General features: G+C 59.3%; 1 protein-coding gene across 1 annotated transcript in view; it reads right to left on the bottom strand.

Annotated features, from left to right (window-relative positions):
• The window catches only part of SHANK2 (SH3 and multiple ankyrin repeat domains 2), a 428,650-nt gene that overhangs the window by 353,998 nt on the left and 50,103 nt on the right, over window positions 1-24,549 (bottom strand). The window contains exons 4-6 of the mRNA XM_066359996.1: window positions 14,639-14,842; window positions 10,833-10,904; window positions 7,173-7,281 (exon numbers count right to left, since the gene is read on the bottom strand). Of these exons, the coding sequence (XP_066216093.1) occupies window positions 7,173-7,281; window positions 10,833-10,904; window positions 14,639-14,842 (385 nt within the window). The remainder of the gene's footprint in view (window positions 1-7,172; window positions 7,282-10,832; window positions 10,905-14,638; window positions 14,843-24,549) is intronic.

Genomic DNA, 24,549 nt, shown 5'->3' with positions numbered 1-24,549 from the left:
CGGGGAACTATAGGACATTTCAGGCCAGCAGAACTTCCAAGCCTCAGAGCCACAGTGAGACCCCATGACACACGCTTTATCACGCCAGGACCTGGAGTGGAGCCGCGGGGGCCCCGTCCCCCTCGCGGCTGTGGGGGTGCAGAGGGTGCAGCCACTCTGGGATGCACCTCCGGCAGCTTCTCTCAAAACTAAACATGTTTCCCCGTCTGATCCCAGGACGGCGCTCCCCGGAAGTCACCCAGCCAACGTGGAAACATCACGTGCCCACCACAACCCACACACGAGTGTCTGTGGCAGCTCTGTCGTTAACCTAGCGCTGGGTGTGCCTTTCCAGAGGTGTGGGGGGACACGCGGGACGGGGACACCCACATCGGGGGCTACGGTTCCCCGACACGAAGGAAAGCACCACCGAGTCACGGGGAGGCGTGGCTACAGCTCAAAGGCGTGGCGCTGAGCGCGAGGCCAGCCTCAAAAAGCTCCCCACAATTGGACCCTCTGGAAAAGGCAGAGGACGGAGACGGAGAACAGATGGGGGTGGCAGGGGCTCTGGGGAAGGCTTAAAAGATGAAAAGCTCAAGGGGCTTTTTAAAGTGGAGAAAGTGTTTTGTACGGCCCTTGAATGGCGAGGACAAGCAGCAAACACCTGTCAGAACCACGCGTCACAGCAACAAAGTGTTTGAAGTTCAAGGTGCGCAAACTTCTTTCCTCTTTTCCTTCTTTTTTAATTCAGTGAGAGAAAGGGAGGCAGAGAGACAGACTCCCTCATGTGCCCCAACCGGATCTACTCGGCAAGCCCACTAGGGGGCGGTGCTCTGCCCATCTGGGGCGTTGCTCCATTGCTCAGCAACCGAGCTCTTCTTAGCGCCTGAAGTGGAGGCCATGAAGCCATCCTCAGTGCCCGAGGCCAACTCACTCCAATTGAGCCACGGCTGCAGGAAGGGGAGGTGGGGGAGGGGAGGAGGGGTGGAGAAGCAAATGGGCACTTCTCTGTGCGTCCTGATCTGACCAGGAATAGAACCCAGGACATCCACACGCCGGGCTGATGCTCTGCCAGTGAGCCAACCAGCTAGGGCTGTATGCAAACTTTTAAAAATGAATTTTAAAAACCCATTTCAGAGCCTGGGTGGGGAGGGTCTCAGGACAAACTGTAGAATGAGACGCATCCACCGCATTGCCCACCGCATTGCCGGGTCTGAGCACGCTGCTGCATTCCCTGCTCTCAGGAAGGGAGCCGCTTTCAAACTCGGCGTGGAGCCACTGAACCCTCAACATCATGCTGGGTCATGAGAGCCATGGGGGTGGGCAGGGCAGCGTCCGGAATAAAGGGGCAGGAACAGCTCCCCCCCCCCCAGCCCCCCGCACTGCCCGGCAGTGACTCTGTTCCAGGGCCGTGAGCTGGATTTGTTCAGGGACCACAGCCTCCCCTGCCCCGGCCCTCCCCCAGCCCGGGCTCCTGGTCTGAGGATAAGAGTGAAAACTCTGAAGACAGTGAGGACGGAGCCAAGGCTGGGACTGTCCCAGGACCGCCTGCCACACAAGCTTTGATGAGGGAAGTAGCATGGGCCCCTTCTCCAGAGCTGGCTGTCCTGACGCCACCCCTTCCCCTTCCCTCGCTATAAATGATTTTCTTTGCCTTAAAAATATTTTTTAAAAAAACACCTCACTGGCCCTGGCCGGTTGGCTCAGTGGTAGAGCGTCGGCCTGGCGAGCAGGGGACCTGGGTTCGATTCCCGGCCAGGGCACATAGGAGAAGTGCCCATTTGCTTCTCCACCCTCACCCCCACCTTCCTCTCTGTCTCTCTCTTCCCCTCCCGCAGCCGAGGCTCCATTGGAGCAAAGATGGCCCGGGCGCTGGGGATGGCTCTGTGGCCTCTGCCCCAGGCGCTAGAGTGGCTCTGGTCGCAACATGGCGACGCCCAGGATGGGCAGAGCATCGCCCCCTGGTGGGCAGAGCGTCGCCCCTGGTGGGTGTGCTGGGTGGATCCCGGTCGGGCGCATGCGGGAGTCTGTCTGACTGTCTCTCTCTGTTTCCAGCTTCAGAAAAATAAAAACAAAACAAAACAAAAAAACAACACCTCACTAAGTTTGAGCACTGTTAGTTGGTTAGTTGTGGGTCCACACAGAACCTGCACGTGGATGTTCCTAACAGCTTTTTCATAATCGCAAAGACCTGGAAGCAACCGACATGTCCTTCAGCAGGTGGCAGATAAATAACCCTGGTCCACCTAGACAACGGGATTATTCAGCGCTCGAAGGACACAGAGGTGGACGAAACGCAGACGCACATGATTGAGCGAGGGAGGCCCGCCGAGAAGGACACGGGCTGTGTGCTCCCAGCTCCGTGGTGCTCCGGAAGAGGCACACACGACGGGGACAGAGAAGGACACGGGCTGTGTGCTCCCAGCTCCGTGATGCTCCGGAAGAGGCACACACGACAGGGACAGAGAAGGACACGGGCTGTGTGCTCCCAGCTCCGTGATGCTCCGGAAGAGGCACACACGACGGAGACAGAGACGGACACGGGCTGTGTGCTCCCAGCTCCGTGGTGCTCCGGAAGAGGCACACACGACGGAGACAGAGAAGGACACGGGCTGTGTGCTCCCAGCTCCGTGGTGCTCCGGAAGAGGCACACACGACAGGGACAGAGAAGGACACGGGCTGTGTGCTCCCAGCTCCGTGGTGCTCCGGAAGAGGCACACACGACAGGGACAGAGAAGGACACGGGCTGTGTGCTCCCAGCTCCGTGGTGCTCCGGAAGAGGCACACACGACGGGGACAGAGACGGACACGGGCTGTGTGCTCCCAGCTCCGTGATGCTCCGGAAGAGGCACACACGACGGAGACAGAGACGGACACGGGCTGTGTGCTCCCAGCTCCGTGGTGCTCCGGAAGAGGCACACACGACGGGGACAGAGAAGGACACGGGCTGTGTGCTCCCAGCTCCGTGGTGCTCCGGAAGAGGCACACACGACAGGGACAGAGAAGGACACGGGCTGTGTGCTCCCAGCTCCGTGATGCTCCGGAAGAGGCACACACGACGGGGACAGAGACGGACACGGGCTGTGTGCTCCCAGCTCCGTGGTGCTCCGGAAGAGGCACACACGACGGGGACAGAGACGGACACGGGCTGTGTGCTCCCAGCTCCGTGATGCTCCGGAAGAGGCACACACGACGGGGACAGAGAAGGACACGGGCTGTGTGCTCCCAGCTCCGTGGTGCTCCGGAAGAGGCACACACGACGGGGACAGAGAAGGACACGGGCTGTGTGCTCCCAGCTCCGTGATGCTCCGGAAGAGGCACACACGACAGGGACAGAGAAGGAAGGACACGGGCTGTGTGCTCCCAGCTCCGTGGTGCTCCGGAAGAGGCACACACGACGGGGACAGAGAAGGACACGGGCTGTGTGCTCCCAGCTCCGTGGTGCTCCGGAAGAGGCACACACGACGGGGACAGAGAAGGACACGGGCTGTGTGCTCCCAGCTCCGTGGTGCTCCGGAAGAGGCACACACGACGGGGACAGAGAAGGACACGGGCTGTGTGCTCCCAGCTCCGTGATGCTCCGGAAGAGGCACACACGACGGGGACAGAGAAGGACACGGGCTGTGTGCTCCCAGCTCCGTGATGCTCCGGAAGAGGCACACACGACAGGGACAGAGAAGGACACGGGCTGTGTGCTCCCAGCTCCGTGATGCTCCGGAAGAGGCACACACGACAGGGACAGAGAAGGAAGGACACGGGCTGTGTGCTCCCAGCTCCGTGGTGCTCCGGAAGAGGCACACACGACGGGGACAGAGAAGGACACGGGCTGTGTGCTCCCAGCTCCGTGGTGCTCCGGAAGAGGCACACACGACGGGGACAGAGAAGGACACGGGCTGTGTGCTCCCAGCTCCGTGATGCTCCGGAAGGGGCACACACGACGGGGACAGAGAAGGACACGGGCTGTGTGCTCCCAGCTCCGTGGTGCTCCGGAAGAGGCACACACGACGGGGACAGAGAAGGACACGGGCTGTGTGCTCCCAGCTCCGTGATGCTCCGGAAGAGGCACACACGACAGGGACAGAGAAGGACACGGGCTGTGTGCTCCCAGCTCCGTGGTGCTCCGGAAGAGGCACACACGACGGGGACAGAGAAGGACACGGGCTGTGTGCTCCCAGCTCCGTGATGCTCCGGAAGAGGCACACACGACGGGGACAGAGAAGGACACGGGCTGTGTGCTCCCAGCTCCGTGGTGCTCCGGAAGAGGCACACACGACGGAGACAGAGATGGACACGGGCTGTGTGCTCCCAGCTCCGTGATGCTCCGGAAGAGGCACACACGACAGGGACAGAGAAGGACACGGGCTGTGTGCTCCCAGCTCCGTGGTGCTCCGGAAGAGGCACACACGACGGAGACAGAGAAGGACACGGGCTGTGTGCTCCCAGCTCCGTGGTGCTCCGGAAGAGGCACACACGACGGGGACAGAGACGGACACGGGCTGTGTGCTCCCAGCTCCGTGGTGCTCCGGAAGAGGCACACACGACGGGGACAGAGACGGAGATGGTGACCAGAGCAGGGGGTCGCCACAGGTCCTGGGAAGGAGCGGGCGGGTAGAGCCCGGGGCACTCCTGGGGCGGGGACGTATTTCCATCCCCCACTGTAGCGGTGGGAATGTGATGTGATGCATTCATCAAAACCCAGGAACTGTGTACAACACTGAGAGTGAATCTGATGGTTAACGGTGGGCTTTAGTGACTAGAAATTGGCTCAATTGTAACACACATGCCACACTAGTACAAGATGCCAACAACTGGGGACCTGGTAGGGCTGGGGGGTTATTGGGAATTCCCTGCTTTTTCTACACAATCTTCCTTTTTTTTTTAAAGTGAGAGAAGGGGAGACAGAGAGACAGACTCCCACCTGCACCCCCACCAGGATCCACCTGGCAGGTCCCCTACAAAGTGATGCTTTGCCCATCTTGGGCTATTGCTCGGCAACCAAGCTATTTTTAGTGCCTGAGCCTGGAGGCTTCATGGAACCATCCTCAGTGCCCAAGGCCAACTCATTCGAACCAATCAAGCCATGGCTGGGGAGGGGAAGAGAGAGAGGGAGAAAGAGAGAGAGAAGGGGGAGGTGGGGAAAAAAGCAGATGGTTGCTCCTCTTGTGTGCTCTGACCAGGAACTGAACCCAGCAAATCCACATGCCAGCCTGATGCTCTACCACTGAGCCAACCGGCCAGGGCCTTCCATTTTCTATAAACCTAAAACTGATAATGAAATGGGGGGAGAGAGGGGAGGTTCAGCTTTACAGGAGTATCAACTACGACAAGAGAGCCCCCCTGGGAAAGCACCACGCAGTGACCGCCATGGAAACACAGGTCGATAATTCTGTTCCAAACGTTAAATTTGAAACTGAGTGACAAGGTCTCACTCAGCTGTCCGGACCTAACGAGGAAAAGCACTGACCTGAACGGCCTGTGAACGGGTGGGTGGGATGGGGGGAAACGTGAGAAGGGAGGAGCCCTCTGCTCTGGGCTCTCGCGCGGTCCCATGAGGCCCGGGCCTGCCTCAGCCCTGGCTGTCACGCGGACACACGGCCTCTCGTTCGGCACTCCGTCGGGAGCCACTGGACATGGACATGCGGGGACAAGTGTCTGTTTCTCCCCAGCGTTTGCTCCTGCTGACCGGTAGTCAGCCCAGAGGCTGTCGTCAGCGGCATGTTTCAGAAAATGCAGTCCTCACTCCCAGGACACACCCCCCCCCCCGAGTCATTTAGAGTCATCCTGGGAGAGGGGTTCAGGCCCCACACTTGTGTCCCTCACTTCCGTCACCGTGCTTGACAGCACCTGTTCTCACACTGAGCGGTCCACAACCGTGGCAACCTCAGGGCGGACCTCCGGGCGGGGCCCAGAGAAACGGCCACAGGCCTTCGTGTTGAAAAAACTCAGGGTCCGTGCTGTGTGCTTTCAGAAGCTAAGTTAGGGTCTGCTCGGATGCCCAGTCAGGTCAACCCCCCTGGAATCGGGAAGACACCAGCTCTGCTGCTGAAGGAAGCACAAGAGGTCTGGGACATAGCCCCAGGAATCATCCGGAAACAGCCAGGGACAAAGGCAGGCCGGGGGAAGCCCAGCCAGAGGCTGGCCTGTGGGGGGTGCTACAGCACCTGTGGGTGAGGGCCAGGCACTCGAACGGTCTACAACGCAGAGGACAGCCTCGTCATAGAGAACTGCCCGGCCCCACCATGGAATATTAATCAGTCAGACATGAAAAAGGAAATCCTGCCTCCTGTGACAACACGGATGGACCCTGACTGCACTGTGCTCAGTGAGATCGGTCAGACGGAGAAAGACGAACACGGCAGGACCTCACGGACATGTGCACTCGCAGAATACAGAACTCAGGGGCACCAGGATAGACAGGTGGTTGCCAGAGGCGGGGTGGGGGAGGGGCAGGGGAAGCCGGCGAAAGGGACACACCTCCAGTTGTAAGAAGAGCACGTCCCCAGGCTGTGACGTTTAGCCTGGCGACTTGAGTTCATACAAAACTGTGTGCGTTCAAGTTGCTAAGAGGGCGGCCCTTCCAGGTTCTCGTCACAAGAAAAGAAGACGGGTGGTGGTGGGCGTGTCACAACATCCCCAAACGGCAAGTCACCATCGTGTGACAACACTTCTCACCCACGCAGGGGTGAGAAGTCAACGTGATCTCCATAGACGTGAGAAAAGGTCGGATGAAATAAAAGGGAGTGCTCAGTTGGGAATCGTTAAAAATAAGAAAATTAAAGAAGAAGAAACAAAGGAAAGAAAAGAGAAAAGAAAGAAACATCCAGCCTCAAACGGGAACCGTGGGGACACTGAGAACCCCTGGCCAGGGCGTCCCACGTGCCGGGAAAGATTTGGTTCCAGTAAGGAAAAGCAAGACCTCCCTGCGTGTGCAGGCGTGTCTCCAAGGCCGGCACGCAACAGCCCCACGCGTGTCGTCATTCATTCACCTAGTAGTTGACAGCTGTGAACAGAGCGTGGCCGGGCGCGTGCGGGCGGCGGGACACCCCGTGGGGGCGAACTCAGGCTCCGGCGGGACCCTCGGAGCCGTGCGGGATCCCAGGCACGCATGCGCAGTGGGCACACAGCCCCGCCTGTCCTCACTGCGCCTGCACAGAGGGACGCTCCCCGCGGTCCTGTCCGCCGGCCACGCTCACCTCCAGTGTCCGGGTCGTGGAAGTTCGGGTCCAGGCCTCGCTCTAGCATCTTCACGACCTTCTCCACTGAGCGGTGCTGAAGGTAATCCATGAACTTTTTCAGGTTGTTCTAGAGAGGAAAACAAAAAACAAAAAACAGGCATGTCTCTACAAGAGACGTCTTCAGAGGCCCCTTGAAGGTTACTTACGGGGTGCACTCTGCCTTCCCCCACGGAAGGGGAGCCGCCCCTGAACCCGGGTTGGCCAAGCGGCGGCTTTCTGCCCGGGGATCCCCAGGTGAACGAAGCCCGGCGCCCAGCACGGGGCAAATGCCGTCAGCCTGTCCTGGGTGGAACCTCACCGTTGCCGAGAACCAGGGGACATTCATCCCTTTGCTTTCGAGAGGACGAGCCCCCTGGACCACCGTGAGAAGCTCCAGTGTCCAGGGCCCGCCCAGACCTCTGAGTCCGCCTCTGACGAAGGAGGCCCGTGGACCTGAACTTGGAGTTTCTGATCTCTAAGCCAGCGGCCTCCACAGAAAGGGAACAGGACAGCCGCTCACTCGGGCTAAGCCAGCTCTGGGTGAAGCCCGTGACCACGCACAGGCACACGGGCAGGAACAGGGAACCGCCAAGCGATTCAAGGTGAAGGGAGACCTTCACGTCTCGTGAGATCAAGGAGATCCGTGGGTGGGTCGCTGACAGGCAGGGACATACACGTCCCCAGCTTTGTCTAGCCTCATCTGTAGGAAGAGTAATGATTTCCTGCCATCAAGCTAACAGCCAGGCTATTTGATCATAACCACAAAATATGCGGATGAGCCTCCATCCCCACCCCGCACCCCGAGGGGAGGACAGTGGCTCCCAACCCCTGGGGCCTCCGGACCCTTCCACCCTCTGACACAGGTGGGATCTCCACCCCAAGGTGCCCACGGGGACTCAGAACTGACAGGTGCCCAAAGGCACAAGATACACTTGGTTTTACCGAACACATTCATTGCTGTTCACTAACCAGCAGTTTTACATTTCACAAACACATTTTTATCGACACATCAGAGGGTTATCAAAAACAAAAACCCCAGAAGGCCCCAGACTTTGGGGTCTGAACGCCACTGTGCAGGGGATTCGGGGCTGGGCAGGAAACGCGTGAGGAGGAAACCCGTGTCCTGTTCTGCCGGAAAGCCGTCAGCGCTGACAGCACGGGGGCGGGGCGGGGGCCGTGCCAGGGGGCAGAGAGCCCAGCGGAAGGGCCAGGGCCGCCGCGGGCACATCAGGACAACTCTGAGCACAGGAATAAATCATGATCGTGGCGCATCACAATTCACTGAACACAGTAAAAATCCACGTGTCCACCCTCACACAAACAAACGGGGGGATGAAGAGGCACGGGGACCCTGATGGTTGAGAACATCTCCCGTGCGCCCACAGCACAGGTGAGCTCGCCTGGACAGCGGGGGGCGAGGGGGTGCTCAGAGAAGCCGTCCAGGCGGCTCCCTGACTCAGGACGGAGGAGGGGTGCTGAGAGAAGCCGTCCAGGCAGGTCCCTGACCCCCTGACTCGGGACGGAGGAGGAGGGGTGCTGAGAGAAGCCGTCCAGGCAGGTCCCTGACCCCCTGACTCGGGACGGAGGAGGAGGGGTGCTGAGAGAAGCCGTCCAGGCCGCCCCCTGACCCCCTGACTCGGGACGGGGGAGGAGGGGTGCTGAGAGAAGCCGTCCAGGCCGCCCCCTGACCCCCTGACTCGGGACGGGGGAGGAGGGGTGCTGAGAGAAGCCGTCCAGGCCGCCCCCTGACCCCCTGACTCGGGACGGAGGAGGAGGGGTGCTGAGAGAAGCCGTCCAGGCTGCCCCCTGACCCCCTGACTCGGGACGGAGGAGGAGGGGTGCTGAGAGAAGCCATCCAGGCTGCCCCCTGACTCGGGACGGAGGGGGAGGGGTGCTGAGAGAAGCCGTCCAGGCTGCCCCCTGACCCCCTGACTCGGGATGGAGGAGGAGGGGTGCTGAGAGAAGCCGTCCAGGCCGCCCCCTGACCCCCTGACTCAGGACGGAGGAGGAGGGGTGCTGAGAGAAGCTGTCCAGGCCGCCCCCTGACCCCCTGACTCGGGACGGAGGAGGAGGGGTGCTGAGAGAAGCCGTCCAGGCTGCCCCCTGACCCCCTGACTCGGGACGGAGGAGGAGGGGTGCTGAGAGAAGCCGTCCAGGCTGCCCCCTGACCCCCTGACTCAGGATGGAGGAGGAGGGGTGCTGAGAGAAGCCGTCCAGGCCGCCCCCTGACCCCCTGACTCGGGACAGAGGAGGAGGGGTGCTGAGAGAAGCCGTCCAGGCTGCCCCCTGACCCCCTGACTCGGGACGGAGGAGGAGGGGTGCTGAGAGAAGCCGTCCAGGCCGCCCCCTGACCCCCTGACTCGGGACGGAGGAGGAGGGGTGCTGAGAGAAGCCGTCCAGGCTGCCCCCTGACCCCCTGACTCGGGACGGAGGAGGAGGGGTGCTGAGAGAAGCCGTCCAGGCCGCCCCCTGACCCCCTGACTCGGGACGGAGGAGGAGGGGTGCTGAGAGAAGCCGTCCAGGCAGGTCCCTGACCCCCTGACTCAGGATGGAGGAGGAGGGGTGCTGAGAGAAGCCGTCCAGGCTGCCCCCTGACCCCCTGACTCGGGACAGAGGAGGAGGGGTGCTGAGAGAAGCCGTCCAGGCTGCCCCCTGACCCCCTGACTCGGGACGGAGGAGGAGGAGTGCTGAGAGAAGCCGTCCAGGCTGCCCCCTGACCCCCTGACTCGGGACGGAGGAGGAGGGGTGCTGAGAGAAGCTGTCCAGGCTGCCCCCTGACCCCCTGACTCGGGACGGGGGAGGAGGGGTGCTGAGAGAAGCCGTCCAGGCTGCCCCCTGACTCCCTGACTCGGGACGGGGGAGGAGGGGTGCTGAGAGAAGCTGTCCAGGCCGCCCCCTGACTCGGGCTTCCCGTGTCCGCTGCAGGGAGTGCCACAGCCTCTCTGGGGGGCGGGGCCGGGAGAAGGACATCCGAGAGCATCCTCAGTATCCCACGTTGGCCTGAAGTGAGGTGCCCACCCCACGCTCCAGCTGCAGCTGCAGCACCCGCTGCCCACTCACGGCATCCCTGATGAAGAGCAGGTGGCACCCACAGCATCCTGGCCCAGTGGCACGGTCACCCAGGGGGCAGGCGTGCACAGTACGCCCGTTCAGGAGCTGAGAGCGCCCCACGGAACCAGCCCACGGCTCTCCCCCCGTCGCTCTGTCCTTCCCTCGCCCTCTGTCCACACGCACGTCTCACCTCCACAGTGGACGCGACCGGTGCCAGGATCACTCGAGTGACCGCAGCCGAGACCCACGTCACTGGGTTCGCCGCCTCTCTCGGCAGCGGTGGCTGAGACGGAATGGCCACCCCTCCCCCCAGAAACACCCAGGGGAAGACGAGCTTGAAGCAGGATTCCCATTCTACTCAGGGACATGATTCCACCTGCCCGCTGTCACCTAACAGACTGTTATTACGCAGGAGCAGACAACGGGGGTGTTTCAGGGCGGGGCTCTGCCCGGCGCCCCTTGGGGCACCATTTGTGTGGGTCCATCGGGCGGGGAGAAGAACCCTGTGCCCGAGGAGTTGCCCTGAACTCAGGAGGTGACGTCACCGGACAGAGGGAGAGCGTGGTGACAACCAGCCCGCCCGCGTACCTTGGTGTGGAGCTTGGCCAGCTGCTTCTCGTCCAGATTGGGCTGTTTATACACCCGCTTCTTGTATCGGAACTGGCACAGAAACAGGGGGAAAGAAAAGAACGAGTGAGTATTTCACACGGCTCCTCGAGGAAAATCAACCTTCCCCTCGACTGGCTGGTTCGCCGAGGCAGGGGCAGGCAGGGGGCTGCACCGCAGACCTTGCCAGAGTTCCAGACCTTGCCAGAGTATCCGCACCGCAGGGCCCAGGACCGGCGGAGAATCACTCCCGCCGACACTCTGCAGCCGCTGGGCCGAACGTAAGCGCTCTGGCCGGACAGCTCAGCTGGTTAGAACATCGTCCCGGTCAGAGCACATACAGGAGCAGAGCTATGTTCCTCTCTCTCTCCCTTTTCCTCCCTCACTAAAATCAATCAATAAATGTGTTGTGTTTTGTTGTTGTTTTTTTTTAATTTTGAGGAAAAAAGAAAAGAAACAAAAAGCAACCCCAAGGACGAGTGCATGGAGACCCTCCGCGGAGGGGCAGGGCCGACCTCAGTATCGTCCTTAGAGACCAGGGTCCTCAATCGAGGGAGACCTTTGCGGAGGGGCAGGGCCGACCTCAGTATCGTCCTTAGAGACCAGGGTCCTCAATCGAGGGAGACCTTTGCGGAGGGGCAGGGCCGACCTCAGTATCGTCCTTAGAGACCAGGGGTCCTCAATCAAGGGCGGCCTGCCTGCTGCTGTCACATCCGGTGCCGCACGCCTCTGCCAGGTGCTCCGACCCCTTCTCTAGTAAAGTGTGCTGGGGACACTCCGGAAGGTTCCGGAAGGACGCTGACATTTGGGGAGCCACTAAGATTCTGAGTTGCGACCTCTCTGTTCTGATTCCCGCCCCACCAGCGTCCGTGCTATCCGCAGAGAGCCTTTGGAAGGACTCTTCCTTCCCACCCCGCCCCAGACATCTGTCACATGGGGAGAGTGACACAGAACTCCCGGGGGTGGCCCGAGGACCGCACGTGAGCTTCCAGAACCGGCACCAGACCCGTGCTGCTTCAGCTCCCCTCCCCCACGTGCCTGGACCTCGCCACAGCCCGGAGCTTAAACAACACAGCGTGGTGACACCCCCCACCCCCGTAGAAAGCCGTGGTTCCCGCCGCCCGTGAGCTCCTCCTGAAAACAGAAGTCTAATCCCGTCTAAAGTTTCCGAAGGGACAATCTCCTTCTCCTCTACTCCAACCGAAATAGCATAGCGCCCGGCAACAGATAAAAAATTCCTTGGTCACCCAGACCGAAACTTGTCACCTGCCAAAGCAAACCCATGGTGAAACGGGAAGTTCCGTGAGAGGCGGGCCGCACGCCCTTCCTGGAAGCAGCAGCGGCTCCCTGACCTGATGGTGACAGGAGGTCATCCAGGCCTGGACATCCGGGCTCTCTGCCTGTCCTCCCATTCCAGACTCAACCGGGACAGGTGTCCTGCGCCCCACGCTCCAGGGGCCGCTAGGAATCTCTCCCCCTGCTTGTCTTCCTCCATCACGCCTCTGGTCACGGTGGGTGACGTCAGGGGACGCGACTGAGGTCCCTACCCTGTGCCTAACTGGAGAGTCTAAAGGAATTAAATCAATTTAATGCTCCTTTTCCAGTTTTTCCAGAAAGCATCCGCTAGGGCCAGCGCATCTCACCGGGAGGTCACGGACCCGGGAAGAGAAGGCCTGTTTCCCATCCAGACGTTGCCAGCTGGGGCCCCGCGGGATGCAGGGTCAGACACACCCCTTTCTTGCCGTTTTCCCCGTTTCCTAAGTAGCCGCTCTGTGTCACTGAGGTTAGCCCCGGCACGGAGGTCAGACCCAGGCCTGCGCCTGCCGTGTTCATCTAGGCCAGGGGTCCCCAAACTTTTTACACAGGGGGCCAGTTCACTGTCACTCAGACCATTGGAGGGCCGGACTATAAAAAAAAACTATGAACAAATCCCTATGCACACTGCACATATCTTATTTTAAAGTAAAAAAACAAAACGGGAACAAATACAATATTTAAAATAAAGAACAAGTAAATTTAAATCAACAAACTGACCAGTATTTCAATGGGGACTATGCTCCTCTCACTGACCACCAATGAAAGAGGTGCCTCTTCCGGAAGTGTGGTAGGGGCCGGATAAATGGCCTCAGAGGGCCGCATGCGGCCCGTGGGCCGTAGTTTGGGGACCCCTGATCTAGGCTGTCTCTGCTGTGCGCAGGACGGTGGCCCGAGGGCACGAATGAACATTAGATGTAAGTGTGAACTACTCCTTCATGGCAACCAGAGCTTGTGCCGGCGGCAGCAGCTGAGACACCAGCCCAGAGCCCTCGCCGAGCGCTATGAAGACCTCACGGGCGGTAGGCACTAACGCTCCCCCAGTGTCACAGCGGAGTCTGAGGCTCAGAGAGGCTGGGTGGCACGCTCAAGGCGGCACAGCTACCAGAACTGAGCCGCATCCGCCCGATACTGCAGCCCGGGCACCCACGAGGGGGGATGGACACTCGGGGTGGGACGCTCACAGGCACACCTCTCGGCCTCAGCACCCGTGAATGCCTGGGCAGGACATACGGGCCACACACGTGTGTGTGGGTATCTCTAACGCCCACGCACATCCACGTGCTTTCCCATGCCCCCTCCTGTTTGCTGCCCGGGGACCCGGGTGCGGGCAGTAAGGGGACCCTGAGGTCAGGTCCACGTCTCTGCTGCAGGAAGATTCCCGAGCAAGAGTGGGTTCCCGCCCTCCTGGTGGTCTCACTCTGTGTTACTGTTGTCACAGAAGTTGTCAGCCCCGAAACGAACATTTATTTATTATTTCCCGTCTGTCCCTCTCCCATTGGAGTGTAACCTCCATCAACCAGAAGAGTAGACTGTCTTATGCAGGCTGGACACGCCTTCAAAGTGTCTGGTGCTCGGTGGTCCTACAACAAGGACTTTCTGATGGATACCCATTTCACAGGTGAACAAACTGAGGTCAGAGCAGCTGCACCACACAGCTCCCAAGGGGCAACTGTCTTTCCTCCACTGAAACCTCTCCCTGGTCCCACCCACACCTGTTCCACTGAGTGAGGATCCCGAAAATCTCAGCTGCAAAGTTACCATCAGGCCCAGAAATGTGCAGATGAAGCACGGGTCCTCGGCTTCAAACTTGTGCCCGTGACATCCCCAGAGTCACCTCCCATTGCTGAGAAAGTGGCGGGACCCACTTCGATGGCCCCCATGCCGGCCACCATCCACACTTAGGCCGAGACGAATGTGGTCACCTAATACCAGCGACGTGTTTTGCAGGAGAAATGACTGCATGTCTGGCTCCTGGTGTGACAGTCACGCCACCTCATGTGGAAACACTGTTACACGTCACCTCAGGGCACAGCACGCCAGGGTCAGAAAGGCAGGGACAGGGGTCACGCTTCACAAGGACGTGGATGAGGCCGCCCACCTTGTGCGCCTGTCACACGTCACCATGGTCATTCCAGGGGGCAAGGACCAGAAAGGAAGTCAACGGTTCCAAATAACCATGGGAACACCATTGGCCGCCCGATGCCCAAGGGCAGGAAGACGGACTGGGGAGGCAGAGGCAAACCCCACCCCGCATCCCCAGGACTCGTGGGTCCTGGCGGCGTGAGCTTGGGTGGGACCCGCGGTGTGTGCACACACCGCAACGGCTCTCCAACCAACTTGTCGCATCTAGAGTCAGAAAACAGATGCCCGAAAACTGCACGGACAGGGGGCGATCTGCAGCAGAACCAGATGCCGACCCAAAGCCCCCGGGCTGACGGTTTCGTGCGGAGGGAACCTCTGAGCGGCATTACCTCCAGGGAGGGGACGCCCTTGCCCACGGGCTGGGGGTACTCGCGCAGCAGCCGCTCCTCGTCCAGGAACTTGCCGTCGCGCCCGTTGCTCTCCGGCTGGAACAGCCCGTAGTTCAGCACGTCCTTCAGGCTCTGGTTCAGCGAACACAGGACCCGCTGCTTGGCCACCCACACCGTGGCGTCGGGGTTAAATCGAATGCACTTCTGCGGGGAAGGAGGGAAGGACAGAGACGCCGATTAGATTCGTGTCCCCCCATGTCTCCCGAGCGGCCCCCCTGCCTGGGTGCCTGGCTGCAGATGGCAAAGGTGTTTCCGCCCCAGACCCCACGGCTTTTCGGGATAGAAAGCAAGGTCCTCCCGTCGCTCGGATGGAGGCGTTTCGTAAACGCAGAGGCGGAGACACAGGGGGTCTGCTGCAGCCTTGACTCTCGCCACCGACTCAACTCTCTGGTCATCGTGACCACCTGCTTACTGCCTTGGGCACCTCTTTCTCCGTGTGGCGCTTGCTAATGAAGCAGACTGTCTGACTCAGCCTGTCTGGGGTGGTGGGGACCCCCCCCAAACTGCATGTCTCACAAGTTTCAAGGTGATGCCTTTACCGCTGGTCCGAGAACACACTCGGGGGACCGTGGCTCGAGCGTATTTGAGTGCCACGTGGTTTTTCCATCCATGAAACCACAAAGGAAGGCAATCACGGAAAAACCACATCATTTGCCACGGGGCTAGTTTCTTACGACACCAACAATCGGTGAGGAATACGTTCCACAGACATCACAGCGCCGCTAGGAACTGTCCATGACTCAGCTTGGTCACATCCCGGGGTCCCTTCTGTGAGGCGCCCCAGTAGGCCAGGGAAAACAAACTCCAGCCCAACGCGCTGCTAACCGCGCCTTCAACCCGCTGCTAACCACGCCTTCTAATTCGGATTAAAGTTCCACTCTCCTGACCGTAGCCCCCAGCAGGGCTCAGGAATTCGCTCTGTCCCTGTGAAAGCACTCAGACACCGAGGAGGTGGGGCCGACAAGAGGGCCCTGGAACCCACTTCCCGCCAGCGTCCGCCCAGCTCGGGTCGGTTCCGCCCCGCTGGGTAAGATCATCCGATACCCTCAACAATGAACCTGGTTCAGCAGGCGGCCAGGAGGCCCACCTCCCAGGGAAACCAGACCCCTTCTGCCCGAACGCTCCCTCTGTCCCTCTCCGATGTCAAAGGCTGAGACCCAGGGTGACATGTGGTCCTGCGGCTCCACTGACCTCCAGCGACAGCCCGTCCAGCCCTCTGCTGGGTGGGAGGGACACCTGGAAATGCCAGCACGACCACAGAGCCCTCTGGGCTGTGACCACGTGGGGACGCAGGCGGCTCGCTAATTCCTATTGGCTTCTGGTTCCCCAACACGGGCACCCAGGTCACTCCCGGGTGATACAATCCAAGGCTAAAGTGAGCCCTGGTCTTGGTCATGACGACTGACAGTGAAAGCTACCTCAGGGTTTGCTTCGCACCAAGTGCACTGTGAACACACCACCTTGTTTAATCACAGCAAAGACCCCGCAACAGGGGAGGGCTGTGAGCAACCAGCTGTGGTGGGTCAGCTGCGTCGCTGACCTGTACGAAACACCAGGCCTGCATGGTCAAGCTCAACTCTAAAACAAAGAGAGAGAAAGAGACAAGAAACCCAATCTGCTACCTGGTCACCGTGAGAGACAGGTGTTCGCCCAGATGTGAGGTTGAAAACCGAGAGTACCCAGACACAACGGGAAGAACACGCTGCACACAGGCAGGGGCCGACGTCCATCCTGGGACTGTCGCGCAGGCTGGTGTATTAGGTTTCTGGGGCTGTTGTGACGATATCCCCACAGACAGGGCAGCTGAAGCAACAGACATTGTTGTCCCCATCCTGAAGGCTGGAGGTCCGAGGTCCAGGTGTCGGCCGGGCTGGTTCCTCCTGAAACCTCTCTCCTTGGCGTGTAGATGACTACCCTCTCCCTGCGTCCCCTCAGGGGCGTCCCTCTGGGCCTGTCTGTGCCCCGATCACCTCTTCTTATAAGGACACCAGTCCTATTGGATGAGGGACCGTCCTAGCGACCTCATATTACATTATTTCTTTAAAGACCCTACCTCTAAATACAGCCACAGACTGAGGTACACTGGGGTCAGGACTCCAACATAAGAACTTGGGGGACACAGTTCAGCCCGTCTCACTTGTAACCATGGCCAGGTAGCTCTACAACACACGAAGGCCCGCGGGCCCACAGCGGACCACGTCTGTGAAGTCAGCTAACTCACATGATCAGTGGAAGGTCACAAAACGTTGTGCTGGGGGGGGGGTCCCACATGCCCATCCACACTGGGGGTAGGTGGCCGGCGGGGACGGAAGCAGGAGGGAGGTGGACAAAGCAGCTTTGATTTGCAACACATCCAGGGAGCAAACTACGGCCCCGATCCTGCTTTGGGGCCCTTTAAACTGGAGACACAAAAGCAATGGTTGTTTTGGTAAAACTTTTACAGGTGTCAGGGGGCGTCCAGACCCCGACGGCTGAAAGAATGGTAAACATTAAATGATGCGCAATAGGACTTGTGGCCGCGGGCTGTCTGAGCGCCGTGTAAGGGACAGTCAGCAAAGCAAAATGAGTCACACCGGTGTATTCAGATTCCACCACCTCTGACATCGTCGGTTCATCCACGGTCCTCGGGTGAGACAGACACCCAGCTGGCTCTTGACTGACACTTAGAAAAAACCATTAGAATGACGGGAGGGGGTACATGCCAACAGGTCCCGCTGCGTCAACCCACGCGGGACCCAGAGCTGGACGCCCAGACAGCCGCGGGAGCACGGACCCGGCTCGGCGCACGCGCATGCGCAGGGGCAGCCTCCCGCCAGCGCGCGGAGTCCTCACTCCTGAGCGCGTCCCTCGCGGCACAGAGGCAAAGTGCCCGTGTCAGACTCCCCGTGGGTGCCCTCCCTCATCAGTCCCTTTGTGACGCATTATCTTTTTTTTATTGGATTCACTGGCGTGAGACCGGTTCACAAAACCATACAGGTTTCGAGTGTACAATGCAGCAAAACGTCACCGGCGCGCTGCCCTGTGCGCCCACCGCCCAAAGCAAAGCCCTTTTCGTGTCCCTGTTCCTTCCCCCCAGCCCGCTTTGCCTGTCTCCACCTCCTCTCACCCCGGTTCCCTCTGGCTGTCACCACACTGTGGTCTGCGTCTATGAATTATGTGTGTGTGTGTATGTATATATATATATATTTTTTTATTTTTTTTTTTTTGCTTAATCCGTTCACCTGTTTTCATCCAGCGCCCCAACTCCCTCTCCCTTCTAACATTTTATCTTTTTTTTTTTTTTTTTTTTTGTATTTTTCTGAAGCTGGAAACGGGGAGAGACAGTCAGACAGACTCCCGCATGCGCCCGACCAGGATCCACCCCGCATGCCCACCAGGTGCGACGCTCTGCCCACCAAGGGGCGATGCTCTGCCCCTCCGGGGCCTTGCTCTGCCACGACCAGAGCCACTCTAGCACCTGGGGCAGAGGCCAAGGAGCCATCCCCAGCGCCCGGGCCATCTTTGCTCCAATGGAGCCTTGGCTGCGGGAGGGGAAGAGAGAGACAGAGAGGAAGATGGTGGGGGGGGTGGAGAAGCAAATGGGCGCTTCTCCTATGTGCCCTGGCCGGGAATCGAACCTGGGTCCCCCACACGCCAGGCCGATGCTCTACCGCTGAGCCAACCGGCCAGGGCCTCCTCTAACATTTTAAAAGACCCCTAAGAGCCAGGCCATCCGGGACCCAGTTACAGGCGCGTCCAGCAGCCTCCTGGCCTCTGAACAGCTGCCCAGGAGCAAGCTGCAATATCAGCTCACCCCTGAAAAACAGCCAACAGCCACCCCTGTCGCCAACTGGGTCACTTCCAAAATGCAACCGCCCGAATGAAATGGTGCTTTCTGCTGCGGGCAGAGGCCCGTCCGGCTGGCACTCGGGCCGGCGAGCCCTACAACTCCATTGACAATAAAACAAGAAGCTTAAACGGGGTTTGTCTGGGGGGCGGGGGGCTACGCCGGAGACCTTTGGGGAGGGATGGCCCGACAGAGGACCCTGATGTCCAGGAGCCAAGCCAGCGCTCCTGGTTCTGTCAGCACGAGTAAAAGTGCCCTGGATTCATTCTGTCCAGCCCGAGGAACAATTTCCCAACAGCCGAAGCCTAACGGCAGCAGCAGCCCGGTGCCGTGGTCACGCAGCAGGCGGGCTGCGCACCCTGGCTGTTTTTTAAGGTCCTCGCTCTAGTGGTCCCCTGCTATCGTCAAGGTAACAGCGCAGAGGGCTCTGTCGGTGGTTCATGCCCTCCATGGAGGAGGGTTCATTTTTCCTCTTCGGATCCTGCGATTTGGGTCCGGCCCACTGAGACACGGAGCACCTGCCGCTGCCGACCTTGAGCAAGCCTCCGTGTGAGATGAATGACCACCAGCACGGTCAGGACCTGAGAGCCTATGATGTGCCTTCCACCAAGCCCGCCCTTTGTTTTCAACAACTTACGACTCACTGACTTTCCGGTTAAAACGGTGAAGTGCAAACCACTCCCTTTAAGGATAACGAGGGTGAGTATCATCACCGTATCCCAGAGGAAAATACAGGCAGGGGGAAGCTGGGAGCCGGGGGAAGGGGAGCTCTCTTTGGCCTCAGTAAGCAATTAACAAAACCACACACACACACACACACAAAACAGATTCTATGCTTCCCCCCACACACACACAAAAGGTGATCCAAATGTATACTATGAAGAACAGAGAGCCATTCAAAGTAGAGATCAAAGATTCAAACCATACATTTCTATAATGCAAAAGGGTGATGGCTGGCTGAATGATTGATGGATGAAAGGATGGATAGATGGATGGATGGATGGATGGGTGGATGGAGAGATGGGTGGATGGATGACGGATGGATAGATAGATGGAGAGATGAGTGAATGGATGGATGATGAATGAATAAATAGATATGGATAGATGGAGGGATGGGTGAATGGACAGATGATACATGAATAGATGGATGGGTAGAGGAGTAGATAATGAAGGAACAGAGAGGTGGAAGGAGGGAAGGGTGGTCGATGGATGGATGGGAATGGTAGAGGAGGGGAAGAAAGGTGGAAAAATGGGTGGATCGATGGAAGGATGGATGACTGACAGATGGACAGTATCAATAAAGACAAATCTCAAAAATATAATGTCAAGTGCAAAAAGCAAATCCTTAGTGACAAGCTCAGTATGATACCAGGTACATACATTCTGTTTCCACAACAACACACACTCTGTAGTGAGCACTGATTCATACAAGGAGAGAGTAACAGACCAGGGAGACTCACTCTGAACTCATGGCAGCATCTGCCTGGGAGCAGAGGGGACTGGGCAGGAGACTTCGACTTTATCAGTAACACTTTAATCCTGAGGTTAAAGATAAAATGTTAACCACCGTCAATTCTGCATAACAGTTACACTGCTTTCTATGATACCATTATTTGTATTTTTCTGTATTTGTAATTTTCTCTAAATTAGAAAAAAAAAACTGCATCAAACAAAGACCTGACACATTCCTCAGCCCCTTGGGAGGGTGTCCCTGGCTGGACTGGCGTCATCCCTGGGCCACACTTCACTGACCCAAACAAAGTTCTTGTACAACAAGAATGTTATTGCCTTCTGCCCATTGAGTCCCCTTTAATGACATTTTTATTATTATTATTTTTATTCAGTGAAAGGAAGAGAGGCAGAGAGACAGACTTCCGCATGCATCCCAACTGGGATCCATCCTGCAAGCGCACCAGGGAGAGATGTGATGCTCTGCTCATCTGAGGCGTTGCTGAGCAACGGAGCTCCTTTTAGCGCCTGAGGCAGAGATCATGGTGCCATCCTCAGTGCCTGGAGCCAATTTGCTCCAATGGGGCCACGGCTGCAGGAGTAGAAGAGAGAAAGAGAGAGAGAGAAGCAAGAGGGAGAGAGGTAGAGAAGAAGATGGGCACTTCTCCTGTGTGCCCTGACTGGAAATCGAACCCAGGACATCCACACTCTGGGCCGACGCTCTACCACTGAGCCAACCGGCCAAGGCCTACGTTTTCTTTTGGGATCTACTTAGGACGCGACATGCAGCGTGGCTCACAAACTGGACAGCTGTGCCGCCGCTTCCTCATTCACTGTCTCCCCAGAAATAGGAACAACACAAGAACCAGTTTCTATTGATTTTGGCACATGCCACTTCCTTATAAGGTCAAGTTTATGGACCAGCGCCAGCGCTCGCTGCACAGTGAGCCCTTTGTGCAGCGGTGACGACCCAGAGAGCAGAAGGCACGTGTGCCCCCCACTCCCTGCAGGGCACTGAGAAGCTGGGTGCGGCTGCTCGCACAAAAGTTTCCAACTTCCGTTCCTCTGGGGTGTGAGACTCAGAGACAGAAGTCACTCAGCAAGGGTGAGGGGTCACGTCTGCGGGGCGGGGGGGGGGGGCGGGGGGGGCGGGGGGGGCACGTCTGCGGGGGAGGGGCCACGCCTGCAGGGGGAGGGGCCATGCCTGGGGGGGGCACGCCTGAGGCAGAACAGAGACACGGCTCCCCTGGGCCAATGGGCACTGCGGTGAGACCTGCGTCACCTCCTCTGGGAAAGATCTCGGGTCCGTTCTGCACCCGTAACCACAGGACTGGGCTTGGAGGGGCCTCCCGGTGGGAACAATGGCACTTTGTTACTGAGGGCTCATGCCTGTGGGATCTCCTGTCTCAGCCTCCAGAGCCTTTGCTCCTGTTGAACAACGTGGACAGAGGTGGTCTTCAGAAGGTTCTGGAAACAATCATGCTCCTGGCAACAGCGACACCCCCCAGGAGGATCCTCCCTTCAGGAAGGATGGTAATTCTGGGCCTAGAGAGCGATTCCCGACAGGTTCCCTAGGCCTCCTGCCTTTACTGGGGACGCGGGTCCGCCTGCCGTGGATTCAGGCTCGTGTCAACCTTTCCCCACGGCCTTGCCTGACTGCCCACAGAGGGTCTCAAGATGGCCAAGTGCTCGCTCTCTGTTGTCACTGAGGGGTGCGTCCCGGTGTGGACAGAGCCCCCAGAAGGGCTTTGGCCAAGAACACGCATCAAGTTAATAGACCCGTTACTGGCCCTGCTATCACCTGGTCCCCTGCACGGCCAGCCTGTGCAGCCTCACTTCACACGGCAGGTGGTCCCAGGCTTGGAGACCTCTGCACTGTGCCCCAAGGCACATAGGGGGTTGGAACCGCGTGGTGGGTGTGGCTCCCAGCCATCCCGGAGGAGCCAGACCCCATGCTGCGGCCCCGTCCTGTGGTGAACAGGAGCTGCAGACGCCAACCATGCCCTGGTACCTGGCGGTGAGCTGGCCGACCAGACGCCAGCATCTAGCAGGTGCGGAGGCACCAGGCCGCGTGTGCCAGTCCACCTGCTCTGCCCCTCACTGGCGCTGTCTGGGGACGGGTCTTCAATGCTCCCTCTGCAAACGGGGGTCACCGTAAGCCCACCTGGTGCCTGGGGTGGGGGCGTCGCAGCAGGTGTGCTATGTACGTCACCCACAACACTCAGGACTGCTGCCCACCTTGGGGCTGGTAAGAGAACCAAATGAAAAAACACAGCAGAGACCTCCAGTGTCGGGCCCACGGCCGACGTTCGGGCAATGATAAGCAGGACGTGTTGGTGCCGTGACGGGACACGGGGTGCCCCCACGCAGGACATACGTCTGCAGAGATGGGCGGCCTCAGGATGGCAAGGCCGCGGGCTGAGCGGGCGGGGTCGGGAGGTGGCCCCCCCAGCAGCTCTGCCCCCCCCCCCGGCTCTGCCTCTGCAACGCCGATCTCTGGGTCTGGGGTCTGAAGTCCAAGCGCAGTGCCCACCCAGTCCCCCTCACCCTCCAGTATCAAGAAATAGAAATCCCGGGGTCGAGCGGGTAAAACCCTGCAGTGGAAGAATGGGTCCGACCGGGGTCCGCTAGGGTGGCAGAGGTCGCTGGGGTCCCCACCCATGGGGGGCTGTCAGTGAGCAACACAGACCCCGGGGGCTCGGAAGGGATGAAGTCAGGTCCCACCGGGTGGCCCCAATAATGAAAGCTGTCCCCCAAAAGCACCGAAAGAAGAGGAAGGGATGAAGTCAGGTCCCAGCGGGTGGCCCCAATAATGGAAGCCGTCCCCCAAAAGCACCGAAAGGAGAGGAAGGGATGAAGTCAGGTCCCACCGGGTGGCCCCAATAATGGAAGCCATCCCCCAAAAGCACCAAAAGGAGAGGAAGGGCATAGCCCGGTGCAGAAACACCCTCTCGGATAGCTCAGCGGGCCAGACACTCGTGGGAAGAGAGCACCCCGAGTTTCGTCCTCCTTCTCGGAAGCGGTATGGGGGCGGGGACCAGAACCCAGACCTTGTGCATCAGGATGTGCCCATCTGGACGGATGTGGACACAAGGGTCCCCGTCCGCCCTCCTCTGACTGAGCAGGGGCTGGGGCACCACAGGAGACAGGACTGACTGCCCAGCAGAGACCTCCCCCGTGCCCCCCACACAAGGCTGCTTGCTGAGTGGGGGTCGCTGCAAGGGCTGGGGCGTCCCACAGGAGAACGGGCCATGCTCCCTGCTCCGTCCGTACTCTAGTGCAGAGCCTTGGAAAACAGCCACAGCTCCACAAGGAAAGGGAGCCTGGGCCCTGAAGCGCTCGATACTCCGGACACTCCGGCCCCTGGGCCTTCCTGTCTTAAAGGACGGACAGACCGGCCCTGGCCGGTTGGCTCAGCGGTAGAGTATCGGCCTGGCGTGCGAGGACCCGGGTTTGATTCCCAGCCAGGGCACATAGGAGAGGCGCCCATTTGCTTCTCCACCCCCACCCCCTCCTTCCTCTCTGTCTCTCTCTTCCCCTCCCGCAGCCAAGGCTCCATTGGAGCAAAGATGGCCCGGGCGCTGGGGATGGCTCCTTGGCCTCTGCCCCAGGCGCTGGAGTGGCTCTGGTCGCAGCAGAGCGACGCCCCAGAGGGGCAGAGCGTCGCCCCCTGGTGGGCAGAGCGTCACCCCTGGTGGGTGTACCGGGTGGATCCCGGTCGGGCGCATGCGGGAGTCTGTCTGACTGTCTCTCCCCGTTTCCAGCTTCAGAAAAATACAAACAAACAAACAAAAAGAAGTAAAAGGACGGACAGACCTTCAAGTCTAACTTGGCGGGGGGGGGGGGGGCACGAGGAAAACACCCACCAGAATAAAGAGAAAGAGGCCCAGCTGCTGACACAGCCCGGAACCCGTCGGGAGAAACGACGTGGAAGTAACGGAGGCGTCGCGGGAGAGGGAGGAAGGAGAGGAAGAGAGCAAAAAACAAACAAAACAATGGGGGCCTCTGGTTCCCCCATTCCGGGGGAAAATGCTCCGCGAGTCGACGGCTGGAGACCTTTCAGGAGGGGCTGGTGCTCGGGAGGAAAACGGGGAGGCAGGCAGCCTCCCCAACAAACAACTCAAAAAGAGCGGCTTTTGAAAAGGGCAGCGGGAACAGATGGAAGGCGGAAATGCGACGGCCACGCTCAGTGAGGAGTGACAGGGGACAGAACACCACGGGCCGCAGCCCAGAGACACGCAAGGAGAGGACAGCGGGGGACCAGGCGGGGAAGCAACGAGCCACGAGAGCATTTGGGGAAGAGAGAGCCGACCAAGAGGAGGGGCAGAGAGCGGGAGCCCAGCCCGCACCCGGGAAAGGAACTGGGCATCGGACCACACGCCCGACAGGAAGGAACGCACGGACCCTGCAGAACAGAGGTTTATCTCCAGGAAAAAATAAAATAAATAAATAAATGAATAAACGGGACGGACAGCACCAAACACTTCCCGCCACGGTAACCGGTAACTGGAGCCCCTGCTTTAAGAAGCCAATAAAAGAAACGATGATCGTAAATCAAGCCACCGACAAGATGTTC

The sequence above is a fragment of the Saccopteryx leptura genome, chromosome 1 (assembly GCF_036850995.1).
Source record: "Saccopteryx leptura isolate mSacLep1 chromosome 1, mSacLep1_pri_phased_curated, whole genome shotgun sequence".
NCBI lineage: Eukaryota > Metazoa > Chordata > Mammalia > Chiroptera > Emballonuridae > Saccopteryx > Saccopteryx leptura.
Note: the sequence above shows the minus strand (reverse complement) of the source record. Positions and strands in the feature narration are given on the sequence as shown.